General features: G+C 37.9%; 1 protein-coding gene across 3 annotated transcripts in view; it reads right to left on the reverse strand.

Moving 5' to 3' along the window:
- The window catches only part of LOC134653924 (glutathione S-transferase 2-like), a 124,381-nt gene continuing 103,065 nt past the window's right edge, over positions 1-21,316 (reverse strand). Inside the window, exons 2-6 of one of the 3 annotated variants that reach the window (XM_063509289.1) lie at positions 15,947-15,972; positions 12,899-13,036; positions 10,158-10,325; positions 1,020-1,162; positions 1-178 (exon numbers count right to left, since the gene is read on the reverse strand). In XM_063509289.1, coding sequence (XP_063365359.1) covers positions 8-178; positions 1,020-1,162; positions 10,158-10,325; positions 12,899-13,031 — 615 coding nt within the window. In that variant the 5' untranslated portion in view covers positions 13,032-13,036; positions 15,947-15,972 and the 3' untranslated portion in view covers positions 1-7. Of the gene's footprint in view, positions 179-1,019; positions 1,163-10,157; positions 10,326-12,513; positions 12,551-12,667; positions 12,707-12,898; positions 13,037-15,946; positions 15,973-21,316 lie in introns of those variants that run through there. The other 2 variants (XM_063509293.1, XM_063509290.1) reach the window with 2 other exon arrangements.

The following is a 21,316-nucleotide window of genomic DNA, read 5'->3' on the forward strand; positions in this document are numbered from 1 at the left end:
GATCGCTTTAAAAGTCAGTCTTGGGCGCGGCGTCAGCGAAGGCCTTGACCTTGGGGAGCGAGTAGACGGTCTGCTCGAGTTTCTTGAAGGCGGGGAAGCGCTCGTCAAGGTCGGGGGCCTGCAGCATCGCCTTAAGGTACGCGTAGACGCCCGCAAACACGAAGTCACCCCAGGTCAGCTGCAATACAGTATAATATAATTAGCAATAAACATATAGTCCCACGGTACAATGACGTTTTAAAATGAGAGCGTAAATTCGATTGTATGTAAGCGGATTATTTTGGCGGCGGGTTCGTGTGACTCTTAATAGAACGACGATTATGAGCTTATTATAACGACGTGCACTTTTACAAAATTCGAATATAACTGTGTGTTCTTCCTGACAAAAGTAGAAGTATCTAAGATGTAGAAAGAGGGGAGAGCTAAAATTTGGAGGTTACTGAAATGTTTCTTGCAATTTACTTATTAAACAACGGATTTTAATTTGAAAAACGTCAGCGTGGCCACAGAGAAAAAAATACATAGAGTGCTCACTCCATACATCAGTTCAGACTATTAATTTCAGTGTCTACATCTAGCATCGAGTAGCGGAACTATCAGTACTGCTACTTGACAATAGATGTAGCACCGACCGGAAAGTCTTATCTCAACAGCATAAGACTTTCCGGTCGGTGCTACATCTATTGTCAAGTAGCAGTACTGATAGTTCCGCTACTCGATGCTAGATGCTAATAGTCTTTTTGGTACTAAAACTGATGTATGGAGTGAGCACTCTTATGTATTTTTTTCTCTATGGCGTGGCCTAATAAGGAAGGTTTACGAATATTTTATACATTTTCATTTCATACAAAGATTAGATTTTTTTATAAGTAAATACTAAATTTAAAAGGGAAGTAAATGTTTTCTGGCCAATCATAGTCTATGGAAATATAGTTTTAAAAAGTATATGCCTACCCCTTTGTTTCATTATTTGTCTATTGCAAAACTTATCTAATGACCTATGTACTAAGTATACCAACCTTGCCAAGTGCGAGGTGTCCGTTGTTCTCCTTGAGGATCTGGTCGAGCTTGGCCAACATGCCAGGGTACACGTTCTTGGACAAGTCCTCATGCTTCTTGGCCTTGAGGGCCGCGTCGGCCTCGTAGTGGGCTGCCGCCGCCTCTGTTGGAAGAAAGATTTTTTTTGTCAAGAGTTTCATTTTTGATACAAACTTTTATCGCTGACCACAGACAAGACATCCTCTAGACTGAGCATAGTAACGCTACCCCCTCTGCCACTCATACGGTAGTTTTACTCCATCTTCGAGTCAATCCCGTGTCGTGATTGGTCCGTGTCTTTGAACGGACCAATCACGGCACGGGATTCGCTCACCTCGTCCCCCCGCACCCCCGTATTTTTGGCAGCATCGGTTTCATGAAATATTTGCTCTAAACTCAGTCTAGAGGATTCCTAGTCTATGTCGCTGACTGTACGTTTTGTTCAACAGGCAACTAATACTATTCTAACAAACCCAAACACAACTAGGGGCCTATTGCATAACATTTTACAACTCATAATACAAGCGGAAGTCTCTTTCTAATAAAAGGGAATGAAAAGAGGCGTCCGCTTGTATTATGAGTTGTAAAATGTTTATGCAATAGGCCCTAGGTTGCGTTGTTTCATCAAAGAGTTCCTGTGGCCATCTCATATGTGTCCATCATCAGATCAGCTCGATGATACCATAATATTGCAACTTACACGTGTAAGTATGTGAGTTTTCCGCTCAATCTAATAATGGAAAGTGGGTCTACCTTGCAAAATTAATAAAAGCTTATAATAACATTAAATTACGGTCAAAACCTACTGTACTGCTAAATGGTAAGTGTCAAATGGTTATACAAAAATACCTACCTACTACCTACCGTACACTGTGCGTGCTGTGCGAGGCAGGAACTTTTTGGAGAAACGCACAGTTGAGGACTGTCAACTATCTAAGTTATTATTATTATTACGAGCCTGTTGTATCCCAAGTCCTACTGCTGGGCAAAGACCTACCCCTCTTCCTCCTTTCGCCCCGGTTTTGAGCTACATCCGGCCAGTCTCTCAAAAAGGAGTCCAAGTTATCCCGCCATCGCCGACGAGGTCTGCCGGATCCCCGGTTTTACTCGTGGGGCACCCCGTGGTTAACCGTCTATTTATTGTTTTTATTTTTTTCTGTTCTTGTATTCTCGTAAGTTCTGACATTGTAAATTTATATTTTGGATTTGTAAGTATTTACCTACTTACTCTTATTCTAATTGTGTTGACAATCCTTATTGGAGCTATAATTTTATTTCATTAGTATTGTTATTATTTTCATTTTTATTTTTTATTTTTATTTTGACGATCATGATAGAGATTCTTATATTTTTGACATCAATGCAAACTTATTATAAACAAACTTAAACTTATTAATTGTCTTTCATGAAATAAATCATCTATCTATCTAAGTCTTTACTTCTAATTATTTATTATATATCCCCAAAATTACATTAATTATATAAAACATCACATAAACACACTACATTTCTACAAATTACATAACACAAAAAAAAAAAACACAAGTCAAAAACAAAGCAGTCTGCAATTAGTCAAAAATCCCACCCCGCGTCATCCCAGGCGCAAAGGTGCCCAAAACGCTCGCCGCATTACCGCGCTGAATCGCGATGGACAACCTCTGCACCAGGAATGACCCGGAGCGGGGATCCAGGGGCCTTATTCGACATGCCAATTTTGACGTCGCATGTTGAAGTTCATTTGAATCTGAACTATCGTGGGTTGTCGAATAGGTAAAGATCATTATCTGTCAGTGAATCTCATGTAAACAAATCATTTCATCGCTAGACTTGATTGTCTATTGGTATGGCCGCCATGTTTGGATTTATGACATTTAAAAGGGGATTCTATGGCATAGAGTAAACTGCATTTCTATTTTCTATAGTTTTTTGATTCCTCTACTCGACGCAAGATGGAGTTAACAGTCAAATTTTGATCTTGGCGTTATAAAAATAAACCGCAAGAACATGACATGCAGTTGCGTTGGTGTAGATCTATCATGAAAACGAATATATGACAATTGTCCAGAATTAAAAAAAACTTGACAATAAACATACAGCAATACATATACCACTAAATGTCAAAAAGAAAACAGATTTATTATAATTACTAGGTAACAAATTATATATAAAGTTTAAATTTTAAACCAATCGTCGTGGTTCTTAGCAATGAACTTCTTGTAACTTGTGCGAAAAATATCATTTGATATTACACCAATTACTTTATGGTGAAGTAAAATATCATGAGTCATGAGGAAGACGGAGTAGCCACAATAAGCTATATTTTTGTCCTCTGGGTTAGATGGCAGTGAAACAGGGAGAGATAGTGAAGAATGCGGCAAAATAAGCATTTATTGTGTTGTTAGTAGTTAGTAGACTAGTTTTTTTTTCTAAAAATGAAAATTGACGCAACGGCGAGCTCATAGCCCCCTATGAGCCAGTCTGTTAGGTGCAGGCTTAAGGGCTAATCCCGGGGGAAGCGGAGCGTCGGCGACTAGCTGGTTGCATCTGCATATCAACCTCTTCTCACTTTTACCTCAGGTCCTTTGATTAATAAATTAAGGTAAAATTCGTAAGAACTAGTGCCTGTGCCATATTCTAAATTGGACGCTATGCCTAATTAGTTGATATAAATTAAATAATAAAATAATTATTTATTTAATTAAATTTATAACAACGCAACGTGGGGTTATTCATGTTGATATTTAATGGCTTATATAAGACAGCGGTCGTATATTGCCTCAGAAATTTGGATTTTGTCAGTTTGAATGAACAGCAAACTGGAGACATTGAGATTAATTTTAAACTTATTATTTTAGGTGTTCGTAAGAAATAAGGTATTGAACATTGACGGAAAATCGCGAAAACCCGGCCAGGTGCGTCGGACCACGCAAAATGGAGGAGGATTCCATACACTTGCTTCTTCTACCATGTATCCATATGCCAAAATAGCAACAAAAAAGCCGAACAAAAATACCGTTTCTTCGCAGCACTAGATTTCAGTCCTTTTTTAGAAAAGTAATATGTTTAGGTACATAATATATATGTAAGTAATTTTTGTTATAATGTGAAACTTATATGTTGTGTTACGAGACTTACGAGTAGCTAACTTTAAACTTTAACAGCCTAACAGATCCCAATAAGGCCTAGTTTACCCTCTGGGTTGGAAGGTCAGATGGCAGTTGCTTTCGGAAAAACTAGTGCCTACGCCAATTCTTGGGATTAATTGTCAAGCGAACCATAGGTTCTCATGATCCGTGGCAAAATCGGGATAACGCGAGGAAGAATAACTTTGTCACAATAAAGAATATTTGGCCAAATATAAATCCGTATTTTATTACTCTTATTTGACCTACCTACTCGTATTGAGTCGTATTTTGCCGCCTAGTAGCCTCGAATTGGTTGTTGTATGTGGCTTTCCATAAATTAAGGGTCCTTATGCTTCAATAAGGACGTTTTCATCTGAAGTTGCAATAGAAATTGGAAAGCCACATTTTTACAAGCTTTTAGTTAGTTTCATCTGTCCCGGTTCCAATCAAATCATGCAAATTAAATTTGACCCACTTCCCGGGTGTTCAATGAAGCTGAAAATTTACATAAGTACATAATATGTAATATGGGCATAGAAGGTAGCATCCTATAGAAGTGGTCTACGCGTGCCTCCGTGAGGGACAAAACATACGCAATGCGACGCTATGATAGGTAGAATTTATTTGTTATGGTGGGCAACAAATAAATTCGACCAATCATCCATGCTAATTTACGGTGAGGAATAAAAAAAAATGTGAGACTGTGACAAGGACAAACAATAATAGCGCTTTCGCTGCTACTCCTACTGAAAGATACATAAGTCTATCCCGTTCTGTCAGTTATCCCCACCACTCATGCCCAATCCAGTTTAATACTAGATTCATGAATATGGGTGACAATACAATATTTTTATGGTACCATCGAGCTGATCTGATGGTGATGATACAGACAGTAGTCTTTTAAGTCTTTTTAACTTTGTGATAAAACAACGCAACTTAATTGTATTTGAAAATATTTAAAGAAAAATACAGTCAGAAATTCGAAATTTTGTTATCTAACCTCTCAATCACTCTTGCATATTCGAGCGATAAAGAGGCAAATAGCTGAGTTTCGATTTTCGCACTTCCCGGTAGGCCCCTTTGTAAACAAACCGCCTTGATGTATCAATGTCAAATTTTTAATTGTCTGTGAAAACTTGTCAAAAAAAAGTTTAAAGAAAAGGCAAAGAGTAGTATAATATATATAGCGCTGGCGGTACACCGAGAAATTCAGTAAAATGCTGCAAATGATGTTAAAGGTATGAAAATCGGTACGAACATTTGAAACAATTTGACCTGAAGCACCAACAAATAAAAAAAACGAGAGGAGTTATGACGTCATCTTTTTTTTTATGGAATTTAAAAAAATATTGTACCTATCGTGTGTGGTATTAAACGAAAGGGCTTTCTGAGCCGATTCCAAAAATATATCACATCATTACATTTCAGTATTTTTTTTAAATAATACAATAAATAATTTTCAAAACATACCAAGTTTGGGTTTCTCCAGATACAATACCGTTAAAAAATGTTTTGTAAAATATACCTCAAATTTTATACTTAATATCCTCATATCTAATCCTAATAAAGCAATTTTGAAATTATTTACATTTAGGTTTTTTTTTAATTTTTCAGTTTTACAAAGTGTGATTATGAATCTCTCAATTAAATATTTAAAAAGAAAGCATAAAATTAATATATAACGTTTTTTTCAGAAAGTCGCTTATATCTCGGAATCTATAAGTCGTAGTAAAAATTGTCTATGTAAGAATTAAGAAAGAATTAACTGAAAAAACTCACCTTTAACGCCCCCCCTCTCCCGAGTTCTCCACCCCCACTCATTAGAACTTTTTCTTACTTAAAGCTTAGATATTACCAAAGGAACATGCAGTAGTATTTTATGCAACCGTTGTTTAAGAGAGGTCAAAAAAGGCGAGTGGCGTGAGTAAGTAAATTTAATAAAGACGCCACGAGTATTTTTTGAAAGTTAAACAACGTTGCATACAATACTTTTTCTACGACCAAGCGCTTACTTTGAAATGCAATGAAATAATAATAAAAATGGATGATGATGATTGTTTCATGTCCTAATGTGATAGGTTGTTCAGTGGGTGGGACTTTTAAGGGGAACGAAAATTTTATTACTTTTGCGCTACGACGCACGGTTTAGGAGATACAGCCCTGTAAATATTTCTCTTCCTTTTTTCTTTTTTTGTTTTTTAAATCTTACTTAGGGATTTCTTAAAGGGGAACGAAAATTTGATTATTTTTGCTCTACGACGCACGGTTTAGGAGATACAGCCCTATAAAGATGAAAAAAAAAATCGTACCAGTAACCAAAACATGTCTATGGTTCACTCGTCTGTCAGAAATGACAATTAAAATTAGGTTGGCAACAATGTATTCCATACAATATTTTTCAAGTGGTGATTACACGAAGTATCGTAAAAGTGCCAAAAAGATACTGCTAACTATAAGATAAGAACTATAGGGGGTTTAAAGGTGTGTGCACGACCCTTTAAATGACAAATAAAAGTACGGGAGTAGAAAAACCAAGTTTCAATACTCTTATTTTACCCGAATGACATTATTACTCGTATTTATTCATTCGGACATAATATTCGGACATTATATTCGGCAGGGCTATTATTACACTTTGTAAAATTGAAAAATTAAAAAAAAAATTAAATGTAAATAATTTCAAAATTGCTTTATTAGGGTTAGATATGAGGATATTACGGATAATTTGAGGTATATTTTACAAAAAAAAATTAACGGTATTGTATCTGGAGAAGCCCAAACTTGGTATGTTTTGAAAACTATTTTTATTATAATTTAAACAAAATGACTGAAATGTAACGATGTGATATATTTTTAGCATTGGCTCAGAAAGCCCTTTCGTTGAATACCACACACGATAGGTTTCTAATTTTTTTTTCATACAAAAGAAACATGACGTCATAACTCCTCTCGTTTTTTTTTATTTGTTGGCGCTTCGGGTCAAATTGTTTCAAATGTCCTAAAGATCAATCGTACCGATTTTCAGACCTTTAACACCATTTGCAGCATTTTACTGATTTTCGCGGTGTACCGCCAGCGCTAGAAGTCGGCAGCAAAGAGTAGTGTAATATATAGGACAGTCGGCAGTCAACGTTTGTTCCTAATAAATATAACATTGATGAATAAAGACGGTTTCCTTCCGCGAAACCAATTTCGTTATGTGCCACCATTAAATTTCGCTCGGATATGCAAGAGTGATAGAGAAGCAAATACCTATCGCAATTTCCCCCATTCCCCTTTGGATGGTTCTTGTTTGAGTTATAATAATGTCATTGTATGGAGGACTCAACCTTTCCGTTGCATTTTTAAAGTGTTTTTATATCGACATGACACTGGCTAAATGCCAAAAAAAAAACGCTATCATAGTAACGAAAATAATAAACACGTCAATCGAAATAAACAACGTAATATACAAGAAAAATTGGAAAAATAGTATATGATAAATATGTAAAACATCATTAATTATCGAATTAAAATTACATACAACATTGTGTAAAAAAATTGAGGCAAATTATACAGCCCGATTATACGGGTTACATCTTGAAAAAAAAAATGATTATCTTGGAAAGAAGAGTAAATATACATAGGTGAACACAATGGTGAACAAAGGTATAGTAAAATAGGTAGGTAAATAATTCAGGGTTTGCTTGTCTGGTCCACGCATGCTGTACCTACCACGACCACGGCACGGCCGTCTCCTGCTAACTTTTCGCTATAATATTAAAATCATAGGTATTAGACCTATGATTTTACTATTATAGCGAACGAATATTTCATGTTCATGATCTCGAATTTAAGACTTTAGCTTAGATTTATGGCGTGCGGCCTAGCGCGCGTTGCCTCTATGAGGAGCTGTCAAAGCGCTTTATATCTGTATGCTTCTGATGATGCGGATCAGCATTGTTATCCAGCGGGGCAAGCGGTCAGCCTGCAGCCTTTCTGGGCACCCTACCGCACTTGGTAGGTCACTACCACGATTTAGGGCAAATAATTTATTTATAAGTTTTTAATAATATATATCTTATACCTTTAAACGAGCAATTCTTGTATATTTATTTATTTATTTATATGTATATATATTTCGGAGATCTCGGGAACGACTCTAACGATTTAGATGAAATTTGCTATATGGGGGTTTTCGGGGGCGCAAAATCGATCTAGCTAGGTTTTATATCTGGGAAAACGCGCATTTTTGAGTTTTTATATGTTTTCGAGCAAAGCTGGGAAGACATTAAGTTTTTAATTTAAGTGTTTTTATCATGTTTCATATTTAAACTTACAGATGTGGACCACCAGCGTGGTTTTCTTATTTCCTGTTACCAACCTGAAACACCATACCTACTTGAATATCAGAAAATAATCTATAGTGAAGAAAATTAATGTTTTATTAAAATTAAACGAAAAAAAATGTGTAAACTGAAATATAGCTGGTCAACCAAATCTTGTCAGTCAAAAAAGGCGCGAAATTCAAATTTTCTATGGGACGAAATCCTTTCGCGCCTACAACTACATTTTTCAAATTTGCCGCCCTTTTCTACTGTCAAGTTCTGGTTGACCAAGTATAGATCTAATTTTTTTATTTGTAGTTGAATAACATATATGTATTTAATTTCCTTTAATTAAAAATCATCTCTGTGTAGATACATATTAAACAATAGGTACTTTTAGGTCTTGGTAAGTAATATAGCCAAATACAGTAGGTCTTATGACTATATTACTTACCAGTATTTGGCTACATTACTTACCAAGACCGGAGCCTGACCTGTCAGTCACCAACTATTTTGATGCTCTTTGTAGGTAGCATCAAAATAGTTGGTGACACAAAGTTACCAAGTTACTAAGGTAGGTACCTATATAGTAGGTAGTAGTAGTGCAATATTTAGTCAAAATATTTTGACTAATTTAGATTATTTTTATGCCAAAAAGGTAATACAAGCTATAGCTGGTCAAGCAGATCTTGTCAGTAGAAAAGGCGGCAAATTTGAAAAATGTAGGCGCGAAGGGATATCGTCCCATAGAAAATTAGAATTTCGCGCCTTTTTTACTGTCAAGATCTGCTTGACCAGCTATATTCATGTTCCACTTAGAAATAAAATACGGACTTTTCTGAATATATGGTTGACGAAATGTGTTAAGGTACAACTTGTGGTTTGTTAACGTGGATTAGAAATAGGCAGCTTGAGTTGAGAGAGGTGATGAGTAAATTCTTTAATTTTTTTTACAATTTTGAGCGTTTATAAGAGAATGTGTGGAGCAAGCATTATTTGACGTGTAGGTGTGGGTTCAACAAAAAGATCGCTTGTCAATAAGGCATTCTTGCTGTTAAAATTCAATTATTAATAGCCTTTATCGACCATCAGCAATGTAGTCCCTTTTTGATTGATGGAAATTGTCACGTAAGTTCCACTACTCGCCGCCGCATCGCCTACAGCGCATTCGTTGGTCTATCGCTCACAAGATGTCATTAATTCATGTAAACTTACGTACTGAAAAAAAAAAGTTTTACTCTTTGCTATAAATTACCCTTTCGCACGTCAAAAACTCCAAGATGGTGCCGAAGGTCATAGAGAACCAAGTCTACCTTTGGAATCATTACTTGTCAAAATTTGACATTAGCAATCCACAGTTAGGTGACAACCAAACCAAACTATTATAAACCTTAAAGTAATAATAAAACAAAGTTGTTTTTTGTTAAATTATTGTTTGTACCAAATGAACTTCAGCACTTGATGAACTTCAAATGAACTTCAGCAGTTGAATTTCAAATGACGCGAAATCTGACAGTTGTACATGTCGAATAAGGGCCCAGGCCTCTTTCTCGCAAACGGTTCCCAACCTCCTTAAAAAACTCTCTAGCCTCTAAGCACCAACAGCCAGCCGTTTCGACCGCCAGAGGCACAAACAAATAGCCGTCCAATTCTATCTAAGTGGTGAAGAATATTGTCCGATACTTACTGGATCTGATGTCGTTGATGAACTCCACGTTCTGATCAATAAGGAAGTCCTCCTCGATGTTGGATCCGGCCAGGCCGTGCTTGCGGCCCAGGTAGCGAGACAGGGGGATGCTCTGAGCGTACTGCTTGCCATCGACCACCATCAGTGGCATCTGACCGAATGGGGTTTCTGAACATAAGTAGGTAATAGGTATATTATGCCATAGCGTCAGGTCACAGACAAGACAGACAGAAGACAGACTGAGCATAGTAGCGCTAAAAGTCTTGCCTTCTTATTTTATTTAAAAGCCTGGCAACCCTTATTTGTGACCGGATTTTCGCAGGCAACCCTATGCCACTGTATTCGCAATAAAATTACCATCATTTTGATGTAAGTATAATTCAAGCGTCAGACAGATGAGTGCAATTATCGATAAAAACTCACCTGTTTAAACTAGGCAACCACATAATAGTGACCGGAAAAGATAGGCAACCTAGTTGATTTATGTTGTACAAGTTGTATACTTTCCATTGGAACTTATTTCGTTTGTCAGACAGATCGGTGAAATTAGAGAATTTTTTTTTTTTTTCAAAAATTATTTAATAATAGCCTTGACCATATATCTTGAGGCAACCCTATTTATTTATGTTCAGGAACATATTTTCTTTCATAATGTGTAAGTTTCATCCGTCAGACATATCGGTGAAGGTCGACATATGCCGGAATTGCCGGATCTCCTACTAATATTTTTAAACGTTATTATAATACTAACGTCTTATCTCCCGGTAATCCATAGAATACTGATAAAATAAATAAATAGGTACCTAATGTCGCAATCATTGCACAATAATTCCCCGACGCCGCTGTATCAACAAGCAATTGAGATTTTTTTTGCTTTCCGACCTTGAAACCTGTCAGCATGACTTGCATATTCACTGCCAACGCCTACTCACAACACTCTGACTATTGGAAAATAGACCTCATGTCGATGTCGTTGGAACTAGATCAACATACGAATGATCAGTTAATTTTGAATATACATCATCCAATCCATCACACAGTTGGTACTTAGTTACTTACTATTGTAATAGTAGTAGGATAAATATTAATGGGAACCATTGTCAAAGGATGTTGCGAACTTGCGAAGATGCGAATTACAAAATTGTGCAAGTTGCAAAAAGTTTCGAAAAATTACAGATACATTTGCTTTCTATTACTTGAATTGAATGTCCACATGCTACGCCAAGTTTCAAGAACTTCAGCAAATTGTTTTAAAATGAGAATGTAACTTAGGTTGTATGAGTATTGTATATTCCTATAGGATAGGCTTGTAAATAATCGGTAATTAAAATTATTAAGATATTAAGAAGTTGAATGAGGCCACGACGACGATAAACGGCACTTCCAAAGTTGAAGTAGGTACCAGTGGTTCGAGGTACTCAAACAATGACTAGGTAACACGTTATTTGCAAAACATCCGTGAATTGTGATTTCACAATTCATGCAACGTGATTACAATTATCACCATTGTAAAGTGATTGTAAATATTGTAATTGTAGGTTATAGGTACACAATTATCTACATTATATAGGTACTTACGAAATAAGATAGGGGGGATAGAGCATGACATGGTTTTCATATGGCTACTCAAAGTATATATGTGGGTGAATCGACTATTTCTTGTTAGTATTTTGTCCCGTCTCTTCCGTTAACCAGGCGACAGGCAAAGTTTGCATCTCGTAACAATTTAAATAGTCCCTTCGGCCGTGTTTGAATTTATCACCACTGGTTGCGAATTTCCTACTTTCCGCACTTGTAGGTATCGTAAATAACTATTATCGGATATTGCCCCTCGTCAGTTATATCTCAAACACAATTTGTTTCATTCAGCTCCATTATCAATGACTTGCATTTATATTTTATACTGTGACGATTCACTATGTTCGGAGGAAACTGCAATGATACCTACAGTCATTTATTTGAATTGATAAAGTTCCATGAACTATATATCTATCCCGCGGACAACGCACCGAGCAACCCTGGTTGAAATGAAATGGGTGAATCAACACCAACTAGGGGCATTTCTTGTTGTTCTGTCAGCCAGGCGACAATAGTGGCACAGTTTGTTAGAAGAACTCTTGTACATAATACCTCGTTATATTATCGTGCTTGGTAGACGGATCATTGTGCAAAGGGACAGGGGACTGAAACACGTTACCCTTGTAAGTTTTACCTACGTAAGTAGCTGTACACAGCTATACTACAGAATGAGAGATGAATATCGTTATCTCATTCTAAGGAATAGCTTTGTGCCTACTTACGTAAGCAAAACTACAAGTGTGTCTCAGGCCTTAGGCTTAGGGTGGTAGGAACTTACTGGGCTTGAAGTTGGGCCAGTCCTCGGGGGTGACCCTGTTGTCCCAGGTCTAAGGCTTTAGGGTGGTAGGAACTTACTGGGCTTGAAGTTGGGCCAGTCCCCGGGGGTGACCCTGTTGTCCCAGGTCTAAGGCTTTAGGGTGGTAGGAACTTACTGGGCTTGAAGTTGGGCCAGTCCTCAGGGATGACCCTGTTGTCCCAGGTCTAAGGCTTTAGGGTGGTAGGAACTTACTGGGCTTGAAGTTGGGCCAGTCCCCGGGGGTGACCCTGTTGTCCCAGGTCTAAGGCTTTAGGGTGGTAGGAACTTACTGGGCTTGAAGTTGGGCCAGTCCTCGGGGGTGACCCTGTTGTCCCAGGTCTAAGGCTTTAGGGTGGTAGGAACTTACTGGGCTTGAAGTTGGGCCAGTCCTCGGGGGTGACCCTGTTGTCCTTCCAGTCCTCGCCGCCGTACGCGAGCAGCAGGCGGATTGGCTCGCCCAGAGCCTTGATGGGGAAGTAGTAGAACTCGGTCTGAGGCATGTTGGCTCTGGAAGAGAAAGTGATGATCAGAGGGGCTACCGCAAAAACCGTTTTTCGCAACTTGCGGGCATTTTTCTCCGTCACTCTAATTACGCCTTCATTGGAGTAAAAGAGAAAGATCCCGCAATTTGCGAAATTCGGTTTTCGCGGTAGCCCCTCTGAGTGGGACAACCTGAGCAGAAATTGTAATACAAAAAAATTAGAAGCTCAATTTTTGGCAACGGAACTGTACCAGGCAGATATATGATATGTACATACGTTACGTAAATGCTCAGCCAATTAAGTTTCATGTAGCTACCTAATTTAAGCATGTTGTTTTAAAATGAGAGCGTAGGTATACTTGGTCAACCAGATCTTGACAGTAGAAAGAGGCGGCAAATTTGAAAAATGTAGGCGCGAAGGGATATCGTCCCATAGAAAATTTTAATTTCGCGCCTTTTTTACTGACAAGATTTGGTTGACCAGCTATATATATACAACTTCGATTGTATGGAAGCTTTTTGGCCACGGGTTCTATGACTCTTAAAGGATGACGAACAATTTTTAATGATAAGGCGTAGGTATCGCGTATCGGATCGCTCATCAAAAACAGCCCACTTTATCTGTTTCTTTACTATCTAAGATAATCTAAGTATTTTACGAGTAGGTACGTACTGTTGCAGCAGCATAGGTACATAGGTAAGTTTTTAGTTAAGGAATTAGTGTGGGTCATTGTATGGATGTTCAAAACTACCCCTTGTGCCTATCTCCCCCGCTTCCCCTATATATAAAGAAATTGAAAACTCGTATCATGTTCTGGATAGGAATTAGGATGCAATTTGAGCATGTCGAACAGTTTTAGACGATATATGGCTTATCATGTCACTCGTGAAATCAAAACAACGATTTCCTAAGCTAAAGTACCTATCTACCTAAATTCTTATCATTTCATCATTATTTATTTAGTATCTATAAATTGTTGCGATAGCAACCTTTTATTTGTACAAAACCATGCGTGTAGCTCAGCGGTCGGCAACCTTTTAGCAGCCAAGGGCCACTAGTAGTTAACGAAGTTATATTTTAAGAACAAATATTAACCAACATGTACATCAATATTAACAAATCAACACTACGAAGTGGGCCAGAAAATTGGTGCGCAAATGATCGTTTGTGTTTGTGAACATAATCGTTAATGCGCATCACTAATTCACTAAGGTTTATTCGGGTAATTACGGAAATCGGGTAATCCCGAAAATCATTGTAAAATCACTCATATTCCGTTGTAGTAAGAGTCAGCTTTCGGAATTATCCGCCACTATCGTGCATTCGGAAACATTTCGGAAATATCCGAATACACCTTACCTACATAATATACCTAACATACACCCAATGTATGTGCAAACATCCTAAATGCTGTACTGTTTTCATCGTAAATGCGGTGTTGGGAAAATTAGAAAGTTATGTAGTACATTCGACATTTTAACATACCTACTTAACAGGTTTAATTAACGTTACCTACCTACTCTAATAGTTTGATGCGTGCCAATGGTTCTTATAAAAGAATGATTGGATGCAAACAGGTGAACGATAAACCTACCACTTCATTAAGAGCCAACAGGAGCTAATATTTAAATATTTTAGGTAAATATACCCGTCTCGCTAACGGAAGCGGCTCCTAAAACTAGTGCGATAAGGACAAGGCGAAAAATCCTGCGTAAGAATCTCAAAAATCGAGGTTTCGTACTCGACTGTTTCCTACTCCAAAACTTAACCAATCGTAACCAAATTTGGAAATCTAAATGATAATGACATTATCTGTGTCGGACCGTTTTGCTTTTTTGACTAATTGATATCAGTTTTGAATAGCACGCCTCTCATTGCGGCATAGTCAATTAGGCCATTTTGGCCATTTTTGAAGGGCTCTAGCGCCTTAAAAAACAAAAAAATCAAAAAAATCAAAACGGTCCGACACAGATATTGACAATATTAATCTGTGTTGAAAAAATCATTGCTCTAGCTTCAAAACCCACGGAGGAAACAGTCGAGTACGTTTGTATGGAGAAATGACCACTCCTGTTGGCTCTTAAAGCTGTTGGTAAGAAGTTAATCGATTCATATACAAATCGAGGATTTGATTTGGCTACTACCTACTATTATTTGGTTAAAATTCAAAACTTTACCAACTGCCTGAAATTAAAATTAATGGTATGCCTATAAAATACTTGTAGCTTCGATTTTATTTGTACACACACACACACACCACACACCAAGGTCTCACCACAATAAGGGGTCATCCATTAATTACGTCACACGTATTTCTTGGTTTTTTGACCCCTCCCCCCTCCTTGTCACACTTGGTCACATTTGGCAAACCCCTCCCCCCTAGTGTGACGTCACATTTTTCTACGAAATCGCCAAATCGAATTAAGTAAGTACCTAAGTATTATTAATATCTTATCAAAATATTTTTGACGATATAAATATTAGTAATTTTATAACCCAAAACTGCTTAGGAAAGAAAATTAAACGAATAAAAACGATTATCGTTTTAAAAACTTGTTAAAATGTACAGCGAATAAAATAATTTAAATAAATTTTCGGTTACTGATGAAGTTAAAGTGACGTCACAAAGTTTGTGTCTCCCCCTCCCCCATGTCACAATATGTCACATTTTCTTGACCCCCTCCCTCCCCCTAAACGTGTGATGTAATTAATGGATGACCCCTAACGCGTCTATAACAACGGGTACAAAACTATTACGATACCATGTTAATCTATCAAGAAAATTTCTAAACCATGTCTTTTTTAAACCACAGCAAATGCCATAAAACGTATGAACACTAAATCCCTGCACACAAAATTTAACAAAGATAAGTAATGGGGCCAAAATACTTGTAGGTATTTGTGCAAAATACTTGTATTAAAGAATAACTTACAGAGTTAGGTTAGAGAACCGGCCGGCTTGAGAGTAACGGACGACTGACGACGCCCAAGGCCGACCGCATGAGTTTATATTAAGTGAGTGATAAACAGATCACCGTTTATCACTAGATAGTACGTATATCTAGCTTGAGAAATGCCTAGTAATGATGCGGAATTGCCGACACACGCTCAAAGTTCATCGCGTCATCATTTATTGGAAACGGGATTAGGTATTAGGTACTTACTATTATTAGACTAAATTAGATCAGCGTTTTTTTTTATATAGGACGTCGTCGCGGTGGTAAGCTATTACCGTCGCCCATGAACACCCGCAACATCAGAGGAGTTGTAAGCGCCGGCCTTTAAGATGGGAATAGGTATGTACCAGGGATGTTGCGAACATCCGCATCCGCATCCGCAACCGCGGAACTTCCGCATTATTTTCAACATCCGCATCCGCATCCGCATTAAATCCGCATCGATTTTATGCGGATGTGGAACAGTTCGGTACAGGAACGTCTTAGCATCGGCGGAAGTGCTAGACTGCTAGGTAATTTAGTAATTAGCCAAAAAAACCTATTAGAAATTAGCAGTCAAGCGTGAGTGGGACTTATTGTACGGAACCCTTGGAACGCAAGTCCGACTCGCACTTGGCCAGTTTTTTGAAATAAAAATTACTAAAATGTAATATTTGACGTTTTTATGTACCTATCTTGACATCCGCATCCGCGGATGTGAGCCTTTAAAAATCCGCATCCGCATCCGCATCCGCGGATGTCAAAAAATCGGCATCCGCAACATCCCTGGTATGTACGCTCTTTTTCTTTACTTTTCAGCGTTTCTTTACAACCGGCTGACTATTTTTTTTTATTCATATATAATCTAAACTACCATCTGACAATTAAAGTATCAAACAGGAGGCGATGACTAAATTTATTTAATTTTTTTACGTATTTCGGTGGCTGCAATTTCTTAACCCACCAACGGAGCGGCAGCTGACGTCCACGAGGGTTCATCATACATAGCCTCTTCTTCTTTTATTTAATGGCGGTCTGGCCAAACATGCTGGCACAAATTTGCCAATGTCAAGTATTTTATTGTCTGCACCTGAAAACAGAGGACAACATAAACATGTTAACCACTATACGAGTTATCTCCCGGGAGGCGATTGGTAATGACAGTCTGTTCCCGGCACGCGGTCTAAAATATGACCCATTAGTGACCAGAAGGGACACTTCACCTACCTACGCGCGTGTATGCTCGTACCGCAGAAACGATCCGTATAACGGTACGTGCAGAAAAATATGCTAATCTGAAACCGCCCTTATTATGAGAGCTAGCGCCTATGAATGAATGCGAAACCTTCGCGACGGTATTAGTAGCAACTTTGGCAAGTCGTCTCGCTAGTTTTTTGATGCGGGATCTAGTGGCGGGTAATCTATGGTTTGGGCTGGGCACATTCTATATTTATGCCTATTGGTATGCCAGCTTAATAGTAGATATGCTACGTGTAGGTATACGATACGTGTATTAGTTCTAATCTAATATAAACATATGTGCATAGGTACATAGAGAATTCATTCATTTATTTCATCTTGATTGTACAAAAGAAAAACTTATCGACAATAACTTTTAGTTGACTTGCAAGCAATATGCTGAATCTTTTAAAATTAAGTATATCTCATTCTGTCTCATTTCAAACATATACAGAGAGCATCATACTATCTTTGTCTTACACTATTACTAGCACCCAAAAGAAATGGATGAGTATAGTTTCCCTGGTTCTTACTGACTGACAAATGGTTTGACTAATTACATATATCTAAAATTAAGTAGGTAGTATATTTTAATTAGGTAAGCTTTGACTAAAGACAAATGTAAATATAAATAATTTATTTTCATCACAAAGACATTTAGGTAATTGTTAGGTAAGAATATAACAGCATTAACAGTTACAATAAAATTCTCTCTCAAAGTAGGTATAGTTAGTAGCTTTCTAATAGAGCCCGAAGGCTAATCCTATTGTCTATTGTTAAGTAAAACCGCTCGTGCCACGTGCCACAACCACCTGCATAAAAAATCGGTACTTCGGTTACTGAGTGCCGGCGAGTCGAACGCTACAGAACCAGTCTAAAATGTGTCATCGGGATGCGTAACAAACGCGCGTTATCGAAGAGCGCACGTACACTGGTTTTTTGAGCGTCGGACTAGCCCGCGCTCAGGTGCCAAATAGAATAATTAGGACCCTTTTTTGCAGGTAAGTAGCACGTGCGGTTTTACTGAACAATAGACAATAGGATAAGCCTTCGGGCTCTATTAGAAAGCTACAAACTATACTAAGTACAATTTGGAACAAGTCTCAAAAGGTAGGTAGTATGTACAAACAAGACCTCAAAATACGTCGATGAAAAGGCGTTTCTCAAGCGCCAAAAACGACAAAAGGTAAACAAGTAGGTAGGTAACTCTTATAATTTTGCCAATCTATCTGTGCTTAGCTCAGTAACCTTACATAAATCGACCTACCTAGTCCCACATGTTTGTTTTGCTTTGCTATGTTTATAATCTTCAGACAGTCACTACCAACTACAGTAAACCAATGTAATCACTAATGAAAGCTTAGCTGTCACTTGATTATTTGACTATAATACAGGTCACAAATTAACTTATATTCCAATAATAAAAGTTACAATAAATTCCTTAATTAGGTTTCATGGCACAAATTTATTTATTTATTTAGTTACTGGAGACAAAAAATAATAATAATAATAATTTATCGGCCTCCGTAGCCTAGTCGGTAGTGACCCTGCCTACGAAGCTGGAGGTCCCGGGTTCGAATCCCGGTAAGGGCATTTATTTGTGTGTTCATCACAAATATTTGTTCCTTAGTTATGGATGTTTTCTATGTATTTAAGTACTTATATGTATCTATATTATTATATATATCGTCGTCTAGTACCCACAACACAAGCAATATATATATATATATATATATATATATATATATATATGTAATATATGTTTAGTATTTATGTATGTAGCATGTATTTTATTTTATAATAATATTTATGTATTTTATTTACTTTTGGACATTTAGGTTAGTTTACTTTTAAAGTGTTACTGTACATTCCGTAAGTTTGTCTATCTAATTTGAATTCTCCCCTCATCTACTCGAAGGTTAGCTGGAAGAGATCCCTTACAGGGATAAGTTCGCCTTTGTACCTTTATTTCTGTAAACATTATGTAAACCTGTGTTGTGTACAATAAAGTGATTACTACTACTTAGATATGAGCGCCGATAGGCATATAGCCGGCGGCGGCGCGCCGGTCAAAATTGGTCGGCGGCGGCGGCGAATCGGCGGCGTGGCCTTGAAACACCTTCGATTAATGAAAAAAGAATCCAAACCAAAATTTTACTGAAAAAACCATGTTTTTGCTGTAAGAAAGTTATAAAATAAATGCATTTTTTATTTTCAAGGATAATTTATTGATGGTAGTACTTACGAAAAAAATTGATATCGTATAAACTGTGGATAAGCGGTATCGTGCGGCATCAGAGGCGGTCTTAATCTTGGCGAGGCTTTGGCCGGAAGATCTTAGCGAGGCCCTTATCTTTTGTGCTAAGTTAAAAATTGCGGATTGACTGTATCAGGGAAACGTCTTGTCGACAGTCCAAAAAAAAGAGCTCCCGTCATTAACCAATATCGACCCAACAAAACCGATTTGTGTCAAAAAGTGAGGCCCAACGCCGAGCTCCATGTAACACCGAAGACTTGATTTCAACGCCTCCAATGTGAGGCCAGAGGATGAGCTGCAGGTAAGCATACAGCTAAGAATCGAACGCCAAGTGTAAGCTTGGCTGACGGCTGAACGCCTGGAGCGTCGATTGCGACGCGCTTCTGTGCGAGGCCGAGCTGCAAGAGAGCAGAGCGAGGGCGCAGGGCGATAAAGACTGAAGCCATAGTGTTAAAGATCTGGCGCTTTCCTGCGGGCGCATTCGTGCGACGCCAAAGGCCGAGCTGAAATGGAGCTAAGATCGGATAAGGACCAATGCTCAAGCGTTTTAAAACAGGCCGAAAGTTTAGGTCCAAACAGGGCCAAAAACTTGCAGGTTCAGATAACGGCTTAATTCCATGCGAGCGATGCAAGACCAAAGATAGAGCTGCGAGAGAGCAAAGCTTGAAATTTCAACAGTGGCCAAGTTTAATTGAGACCCGATTCCGACGCCCTTCCGTGCGAAGCAACGGCCGGACATTTGGACGTGGAAACGCTTAATATCTCAAAATTAACCCCATTTTATACCTTTTAAAGACGTTTAACCATGAGCATGCAATAGTTAAATTCGCGGTAAATGACGGATGGTTAGCTGGCAAAATTAGTTATGCATTGGATCGGTAATCCAAAGATGTGGGTTCGAGTCTCACGTTAGCCAGAGTTGTTGACAGTAAATTTTTTCATTGTGATTGACATGTCTAGTGTATATATACAATCTATAAATTGCAATGTGGAACGTTCCACAATAAAAATGGAAGGAAATCAGTATGTTTATTACAAGCATATTGATGTTAAAATTAAATAATTTTGTTTCCCCAAGACTAGTAGCGCGGTTACTAGACAGATAAGTTTGCATTTGCCTTCGATATTTTTGAATTATATGGGCCTAAAATACCTTTTGAATGCCTATAAACTATTCGAAGTGGCGCCGTTAATGATCTAAACTCGATTAAAAATATATTATCTGATTCTGAAAGTAGTAGTAACTACCAAGGTCACGCCGATGCCACGCCGATAGCGCAGCGTCGGCGGCGGCGGCGCGAAAATTTTGTCGGCGGCGGCGGCGCGCCGGCGCGGCGCTCATATCTACTACTACTACTACTACTACAAGCCTTATGAGCTTACCGTGGGACTAGGTCGATTTGTGTAAGATTGTCCCATAATATTTATTTATATTTATTTATTTATTTATAACCTAAAGTACCTAAACACATAATCTATGGAATCACTGTAAAAAGCTTTAAAAACATGACAAAGCAGCTAAAATGTATGAAAAATAACTCATTTTTGAACAATATTTAAAGATTCTCATACAAGTTGAAAAACGCCTAAGTGCTAGTTTCGTTGTTGGCTTAAAAAGGACTCTCATTCAGGCAATAATTGTAAAATAGTTTTTTCGATACAAGTGCGAAAAAGAGGAAATTCGAAACGAGTGGCGATAAATTAAAACACGACCGAAGGGAGTGTTTTAAGTCGACACGAGTTGCGAATTACCTATTCGCACGTGTATCGAACAACGTTTTACAGTACATATGGCATTTCGACATACGCACGAAAAGTGCTATTTTACGCACTAGTGCGGAAAAGTAGCCCCATATGTACTGTAAAAATAG

The sequence above is a fragment of the Cydia amplana genome, chromosome 14 (assembly GCF_948474715.1).
Source record: "Cydia amplana chromosome 14, ilCydAmpl1.1, whole genome shotgun sequence".
Taxonomy (NCBI): domain Eukaryota; kingdom Metazoa; phylum Arthropoda; class Insecta; order Lepidoptera; family Tortricidae; genus Cydia; species Cydia amplana.